Here is an 8,902-nt window from a genome sequence, read left to right as displayed (position 1 = left end):
ATTATTATTTAAGCCTTTCCCTTTTCGCTCTAAGATGTGTCATACGTATTTTCGCAGTTAGGCTGTTCCACCTGTCTAAAATTTTCGCTACCAATGTCAGAATGCATGCAACCACCAAGTAAGATTCAATATCAGACGAGAATCCATTCCAGCGAGACATTGACCAATCAAGAGCACCATTAACGAGCTTACATTACCCCAAGATGTTTTGCAAATAATTTCTTGGATTTTTCTGCGTTAATCTCTGGCTAATGAATAGACATCGGCTGCTGGATAACGGGCTAAGTCGGTTTCATGGTACTCAACTGTTACAACTATATAATCGTTAACCGTTGAATTATAACCAAAACCAAATGCAACATCTTTAGTATGCCAGTACTCATCAGAATTTTGACGTACAGTAATAAAGGAACTCGGTAACTTCTTGCTTTATGGGCGGCACATAGATTCCATAAACATACAATATCCATTGAAGGTATTACACATAAAATTCCATTACAATAACCTATTGACCTAACTACAATACTAGCACCCTAAAAGGGATGATCCAGCATTACCACCTCCTGCAGGATCCTGATCACTAAATTATGTTGCCTTCTTATCGCACACTTCATAGTCTAATGGCATAAACCATAGCCAGTAATCAAGAATTTCATGTTGGTCTTGTTTGGTTTGATTTATTAAAATGATTGTTGATAATTAATTGGTGCATGAGGTGCACCATATTTTCGATATGCACCGTAACTTTCCGATCGACTTAGCAGGTAGCCTTGAGTATATCAAGTACTATATCATTGGGGAGGACATCTCACATTTCTTCTCCTTTCTCTGTGTCTTCTTTCTGACATGCTAGTCTGTCACATTCTCTCTAAGAAGAAGATACCTATAGGATGCTGTATTGCTGTGGCTATAAATGCGAAAAAATTGGAAAAACTGCGATATGCAATCAGCTTGTATCTTCTGAGCACGTTCTACTACCTCTCAATTTCCTACACCACATCTGCTACTGTTTTTTCTTAATTTTGACCTTGTGCTCTTTGTTCCTTTTCCATCTGTCGCTTTTATGCTTCCTGTGCTGCTAACAGTTTCTGCTTCTTCATTACACCTTCGTTTCAAAAATGCCTTATGCAGCTCCCTCAATAACTATTCTTCCTTCCCATCTTTACTAGGTTCAACTGATCCAGTAGAATAGATTCCTCTCTCCTTGTTAGTAGAACTTTCAACTTTAGTCCATCCTCCTTCCTCAAGTATCGTATTGGTGTTCTTTGACGGCCAGACTTGGTTCACTTATTCATCTTTCCCACACCTATTTACTGTATGGCCAAAAGCATTGCACTAGGTACAATATCGTCGTTTCAAGGACACTGCATCCTACGTCCTAACAATCATCCTTTCACAACTTAAATACCCGGAAAAAGTGAAGTCTCAAGTCTAGGTAGAAATTGGGCTCTAGACACTTTCTTTAGTGTGCTTTTTATCTAGAGAATGACCAATATTATCTTTTGATTCTACTCCAATTTTAGCCGGACGTCACTTTTTGGATGTATTAAATGTTTTTAAAACTTCTTATTTCTCCTTGCCAATTTTTTCTACAAATAAATAATACAAAAATTTAATGTGCGCAGATTGTACGTGTGTGTGTCAATCGAGGCAACTCATCAGACAAGAGTGCGTGTGTATTGCTCCAAGATGTACTGCAATCAAATAATACAATTGTCTTATAGAAAAAAAACCATTTGTCATTTCACAATTTCACAATTTGAATTACATCAAGCTTAAACATGTTATTCAAAATTATCAGAGATCCATTTTAAATTGTTAAAGTTGTATTGAAATTAGTTGTAACCAACATACATTTTTTCCGTTTTTGAAGTTGATGTTTTCCACATTATTTTGGTCTCTCTATAAATTCATCTCACTTTTAATTGGAATTTTATAGATTTCGGATGAATTTTAGTTATTTTGAGTAACCCACTATTCTTTTGGTAACTAGTTTAGTACGTAGTTTTTTTTTTGTTAGTAGTTGACTTCTTTAGTTGGGACTAATAAAAGATATCAAAATTATAAAAGTCACTCTGAAATTTGAGACAGATTTCAAAACAAGACTAATCACTGGATATATCATTGACCTCTGACTAATCACTAATGTTATAAAACTAGCTTCCGTTTCCCTTCAAAACAAGACTACCGAATCCACTGATATGTTTTCAGCTATTGCTATGATGATGAAGTAAATATTATTTAGTCAATATTTAAAAAGACTTGGCAAATGTAGAAAAGCCAATGACTCCATATGCCTTAAATAGAGAACTAGCAATATTTAGGGAAGTGTAACAGTAATAAGTTCTCCACGACAACTGCATTGCGATTTGCAAATTCTTCCTCACCAGTAAAACCAATTTCTGTCAAATGCCTAGGATCAGATGGCACAATCCTGCTCCTCTATAGATTTCTATATAGATATAGATCCACAAGTATTCAGAAATCCAGTTTCAGTGACTGGAATGCTAGGTTACACTCTCACCGTCAATCATTTGCTGATCTCTCGCAAATAAATCAAAAGTACCATTTTCAGAAAATTCAAGAAATGAGGTTCTACAAAAACTAAAATCATAGAACATTTTAAGCAATTTAACAAACACCCAATTTCAAGAGACCAACTCAAAAAAAAATCATACAAAATAGCAAATAACACGTCCAAAAACAACAATTCAACAAAAGGGTATCCAGAAAAAGTCAAATAAATATACCTGAGCACAAGTGACCTGCTGAAAGCACCGAAACTCCCGAGTAAAATCAGGTAAACCAATAGTATGATGAAGAATCCTACTAGTATCATAATCATTACTATTAGGAGTTTAGGACCACCAACAATACAAATAACAGGAAGATTCTCACTATAAGAACCAGCAATAGCATTAAGAACACTAAGTCCACCAACCGTAAAAGTAACAACACATGCACCAACTGAAGAATTAAGATTAAGAGTGGTCTGTTCATAATTAAAACCATGAAAGTTTGTGTTCCTGGGCAAATGAAGAATATGGATCCAGAATTCCAGATTTAGAGTTCATTACAAAGGGCTCTAAAGTTAGCTGTTTAAATTACAGACATCCTCCATATACGATAATTTACAAATAATTTATTGTAGTTACTTAATCATGATTCAGCCATAAAATTCCTACGTGAAATAAAACCGTACAAATGTCCAAGAGTTGCCAAATCATATGTAGAACTTCCTCTACATAGTACAACACAGCGTTTTTATATGTCCATGTTGGGAGACAAATAAAACCGGATATATCCCATCCCTGCAATCTTGTATTCAACCACAACAGGCAGCTCGGACGATAAGCTGATGGTCACGGTATTGGACAATGGGGTTGCCTTGGTGAAGGAGTTCATGTACCGCAATGTAAATGTCGGCTCTGGTAAAACCGGCTTCCTAATCTTAATAATTATAGCTTCCTCTGGCTGCACGTTTACCCAAGTGGACATATCAGTTAGCATATTTCATTCCTAAACAATGGTTGAAAAAAAGTAGGATAACATTGGTATACCTTGTCAACAGTAGCATTCTGCCTGCAAACAATATTAGCAGTACCACTATCACTCTTTGACGAAAACTGCACTATTTGGTCTATCACGGAGATTGTAACTGCCACCAGCAATAAAGCAACCAAATTCTCGCCATCAATATCCCCGGTATAACTAAGAAAACCAAGCAAATTCTCGCAATAAAGCAGGCAGAAAAAAGAAAAACAACATACCAGTATCCACGATAGAACTAAGATCGTTGCAAATTCTCGCAAACTCTGCTGATGGCATCCTAACAATTGCTTGATACTCATCTTTATCTTCTAGTATCCGAAATTGCTCGCTCTCAATACTCGTCAACTTCATGTCAAAATCCGCAATCCTATCTTGATCTTTTTTAACACATTCCACAAAACAAAACAACATTCATCCCAACAAATCAACACCACAACATAAATAATGCAAACATGTAAAAAACCAGTACAATCACACTAACAACATACAACATACAACATACAACATACAACATAGAGGCGTGGGCGAGCAAAATATTGATATATAAATCGACAGTATATCTCGATATATAATATATCAACTTATCGCCACTTAACACCAGTGGTCCATATTTTCCTAATATCATTGATAACTGTCGATAGCTTACATATTCCGCAAATAGGTCTTTACCTTTCCCAACGAGTCTCAGCCCTAGCCCACCTATAAAAAGAGACACAGAAATGACAACGTGGGATGAAAGACGAAGAAGATGATTGATATTTGCACAAGAAGCTTCTTTTTGGAGTTGCTACATCCTAATCATGCACAGCACACACATGAACCAAGTAATTCCTACAAACAGACGATATAAAGGCACTACTATCGTTTTAGTAATATGCACTTATGCAGTAATTAAGGACATTAACTGACCGGAATTGAGACGATATAAAGACCATCTAAAATCGCTACAATTGAGACTACTGATTCAATATTCAAAACAAAACTACAATTGAGACTACTGATTCAATATTCAAAACAAAACTACAATTGAGACCATCCCATTCTATTGTTTACAATTTAGACTTGATCAACTTCTTCCTTCTTGCTTCCCTGGGTGTCAAACGTCCTCCAGTGGGGGCATGTCAGAGTCAGAGGCAGTTTCAGTATCAGCGTTGTCGTCATCAATGCTCAGGACAAACTTCAGCATCCTGTAAATGCAGTTGCCCAAGGCATTGGGCTCATCAATACTGAACCCAGAAGTGAGAAGGGCAGTCTCAAACAACAACATAACCAAATCATTAAAAGAACTGTCAATCTTATCAGTCTCAGCCCTCTTCCTGAGCTCTTCCATGATGGAGTTCTCAGTGTTGATTTCCATTGTCTTCTTGCTAGGCACGTAGCCAGGCATGCTTGAATCCCTGAGTTTCAGGGCCTTCGTGCCCCTCTCCTTGTCAGCAGTCGGACCATAAGCATCAGTTACCAAAGAGTAGGGAGAATCCAGAACACGGTCAGAAACAATCATGTTACCGACCTTGTCACCCACAACATCTTTAATAAGTGTACAGAGACCCTCGAACTTTTCCTTCAGTTCCGCTTTCTTCTTTTTCTCGTCCTCCCTCTCATCTAGCTTCAGACCCTCCTCTGTATTAGAGCTTGCCAGGCTCAGAACTAATGTCAGCATCCTGTGAATGCGGTTGATAAATGCATTGGGCTCATCAAGACTGAACCCGGAAGTGAGAAGGTAAGTCTGAAACAGTAACAGGACCAATTCTCTCACGCACTGGTCATTCATATCGGCATCAGCCCTTTTCCTAAGCTCTTCCATGATGGAGTTCTCAGCGTTGATTTCCATTGTCTTCTTGCTAGGCACGTAGCCAGCCATGCTTGAACCCCGAGTGCCTGAGCCTTCATGATCCTCTCCTTGTCAGCAGTCAGACCATAATCATCAGTTACCAAAAAGCAGGGAGAATCCAGGACACGGTCAGAAACAATCACTTCATCGCCTTATCACCCAGAAAATCGCGGATCAGTTTGCAGAGGCCCTCGAACTTTTCCTTCAGTTCCACATTCTTCTTTTCCGCATCCTCGCTCTCATCTAGCTTCGGACCCTCCTTGGGGCCGTTGATCTTGTCCAATGCCTTCAAACGACAAATTTCACAACCATGAAGAACGCATACACATATTTTTTTTAATAATAGTTAATATACACATTAACTATATGAACTCAAGAAAATGATAGGATCTGTTCCCCTTGGTATTTCTATCATTTTCTTACTGTTGGTTAATACATGTTATGGACTCATGGCGAATGTAATAGGTTAGTAAGTGAGTCGATGGGCCTATGCCTACTGTACTATCCGCACACTATAAGTGTGTCTAAGACAATGAACTAGATATTGAATGAAATTGTTCTTTCCCTCTTTCTTCTTCTATTTAACACATTGGTTCTTATCAGAAAAGGATACACATCTACGTAACAAGCTAAACTTCACCAAAACAATAACCTTGGTCATTGATCGTGAGAGACTCAATGATTTGACAGGAGGAAGTCGCCCAAGGCAACCCCGACTTGTTCGTCGTCCTCGGAGAAATCTGTGTCGAATCTTGTGTATTCGAGATTAGGGGGACACTCTGAAACACAACCACATTGTGTAGAAAAACCTTTATCCAGAATTCGACCAAACTAGGAGTCAAGATGACAACCTCCAAATCCCTCTCTTTCCCAAAATTCTCATTGCATAGATCTAGCTTGAGGTATTTGAGACCAGGGGATGAAACCGAATCCCCTGATGTCCAGGAGCTGATCAGGGATAAGAAGTCTAATTTGGGGCAACTCTCGATCAGGGTTTCTACTGAGATTATAAAACACCAAATAACTACCGTTTTGAGGAGATTCGGTAATCTAAATTCCCTATTTACTGGTAGTTCATTCTTATAAGAATTTCCACGTGGTACTCAATTTCAGGCTCGTCAAATGAACAGATTGAAATAAGGACTGTGTTAACAACTTGCACCCATTCCAGGGCCGGATGGCGAGATCCCTGGATCATTTGGTTCACAAACCGAACATCATAAGCGTGCCAGTAAATTCTTAGCTTCACTATATCCTCAGAATCACTTCGATGCCGATAGTATTTAGGAACAAATTGCCTGTGAAGAATCGAACGCACACATTGCCGACCATGTGTTATGAGAGGGTCTTATAAGATGGTCTTATAAAGTGGTTTGTTTTTCATTTTAAGTTTATCTTATGAGCACTTGTAAAAATAGAAAAAACAAATACATGACATCCTATAGATGGTTATTTGACAAATATAACCCTGCTTTACATCATATTTAACTTGAATAGATTAATTTGAAACAAGCGTATAGTTTGATTTTCGGTTTCAAATCAATTTTGATAATTAGAATATCGATTTTAGGAAACTACCTTAATTGGCGGTGGTGGTGGTGGTGGTAGTGGTCTTAATAACACGGTGGTGGTGGTGGTTTTAATAGCATGGTGGTGGTGATGATGATAGTCTTAATAGTACGGTGGTAGTGGTGGTGGAGGTGATGGTGGTGGTGGTAGTGGCGGCAGTAGTGGTGGTAGTGGAAGTGGTGGTGGTTTTAATAGCACGGTGGTGATGGTGGTGGTGGTGATAGTCTTAATAATACGATGGTAGTAGTGGTGGAGTTGATGATGGTGGTGGTGGTGGTGGTAGTGGTAGGGCAATAGAGTTATTTGGAGAAGAAGATAATGAAAATGGAAAAAGAGAGAAATGATGCTAGGGGTATATAGACGGGGGTGTTTGAGTCATTTTTCAAGTTATAAGACTTATAGAATTGAAGTAGATCCAATTTTGATACTTATAGAATTGGAGTCTCTTATAAGACATTTCTAGTAGAATGTCTCTTATAAAAGGCAACAAACAAACCAAAAAAATGTCCAAAATCACTGGGTCACATCTTATAAGAGACAAAAACAAATGCCCCTAAGTCTATTGTTGTTTATTGTGAAAAAAAAAACTCACTATTTGTTTTTCATTTATTTTAATCCGTTAGATAAACGATTTTACATTAGAAAATTGAAAATTAGAAAATCGCTTTAAACCCATTCGTTTTCCTAGCGTTTTCGCCTTCTCCAATAAATAAACAGACACCATAACTAATTAAACTTCTTCAACACCTTATGATAATTTATCAAATTGAAGCCAACACTTCAATATTATTTCTATCATTCTTTTGCCTTATTTGGTTTTTCTATATTGTTTAATTTGGTGTAGAATTCTTTCTCTTTCGTGTAATTCTTTGTTAAATAAATCTATTAAAATTTCAAGTTTGTGGCATTGTTGTTTGGTCATGATCTGCTACGATGTTATAGATGGAGGACATTTTTTTATTCTTCCACTCTTCCTCATGTATTTATGGTGTTTTGTTTTAGATATATGAGGATCTCCCTCACAACACTCCTATGTTTCTACTTCACTTTGTATTTATGTTTTTTTTATCAATAAAATCCAATTAAAAAAAAAGTTTGTGGAGAGACTATTCAATAAAAAATAAATAAAATGTTAGGATCAATTTTGACAATAATTGTTATCTTCTAAATTTTTTGTTATAAAAAAAAAATGTTTGTGGGAGAGATTATTCAAGTCACTTTGTATTTATGTTATTTTTATCAATAAAATTCAATTAAAAAAAAATTGTGGAGAGACTATTCAATAAAAAATAAAGAAAATGTTAGGATCAATTTTGACAATAATTGTTATCTTCTAAATTTTTTGTTCTATAAAAAAATATGTTTGTGGTTGAGACTATTCAAGAAAGAAAAAAAAAATGTTAGGATCAATTTTTACAATAATTGTTATCTTCTAAAGTTTTTGTTATAAAAAAAAATGTTTGTGGGGGAGACTATTCAAGAAATAAAAAAGAAAATGTTATGATCAATTTTTACAATAATTGTTATATTCTAAATTTTTTGTTAAATAAACTAAGTGTTTGCATTCATATGAAATAACGTAAATAAATCATATCGATTTATAAGATGTAACAATTTTATTGGAACTTTGCTTAAGGACCCCGATTGCCTTGAGCCGCTCCTGAACGCACACTGGAATCGTGATTCTCAGAACTAAAATTCACGTATCTGGATGAATTACTGAAGTCACGAAATGTTCTTGAAACTAAACTTACCCACCTGACGACGAAACTAGTGTCTAGAAATGAAAGAATGTAGTCGAGAAGATCATTCGACAAATAACTGAGTCTATCCACGTCACTCTACTCGTTTTCTTTCATTACGCAACTAATTTCCAATGTGAACTGAGTCTTTCTTGAATTTTTTTATCAAGTGATTCTTTTGATTTGATTTTGTGATTTCCAATGTGAA

The 8,902-nt window shown here is 36.4% G+C and overlaps 1 protein-coding gene and 1 pseudogene across 2 annotated transcripts; both read right to left on the bottom strand.

Moving 5' to 3' along the window:
* Window positions 1–3,022: 3,022 nt before the first annotated feature.
* On the bottom strand, window positions 3,023–3,979 carry LOC147476928 (DNA sliding clamp PCNA-like). The gene is made up of 3 exons (XM_086583567.1): window positions 3,771–3,979; window positions 3,561–3,658; window positions 3,023–3,474 (listed from the first exon to the last, which is right to left on the bottom strand). Exons 1-3 carry the CDS (start codon window positions 3,961–3,963, stop codon window positions 3,265–3,267), a joined length of 501 nt encoding a protein of 166 aa, XP_086439693.1. The 5' UTR covers window positions 3,964–3,979; the 3' UTR covers window positions 3,023–3,264.
* A 514-nt stretch (window positions 3,980–4,493) lies between these two features.
* Window positions 4,494–6,544, bottom strand: LOC147476927 (heat shock protein 90-2 pseudogene; annotated as a pseudogene). Its single transcript, XR_015208095.1, has 2 exons — window positions 6,036–6,544; window positions 4,494–5,669 (listed from the first exon to the last, which is right to left on the bottom strand). The product of XR_015208095.1 is annotated as a heat shock protein 90-2 pseudogene (transcript).
* Between the last annotated feature and the right edge of the window lie 2,358 nt (window positions 6,545–8,902).

The sequence above is a fragment of the Coptis chinensis genome, chromosome 9 (assembly GCF_015680905.1).
Source record: "Coptis chinensis isolate HL-2020 chromosome 9, ASM1568090v1, whole genome shotgun sequence".
NCBI classification, from domain to species: domain Eukaryota; kingdom Viridiplantae; phylum Streptophyta; class Magnoliopsida; order Ranunculales; family Ranunculaceae; genus Coptis; species Coptis chinensis.
Note: the sequence above shows the minus strand (reverse complement) of the source record. Positions and strands in the feature narration are given on the sequence as shown.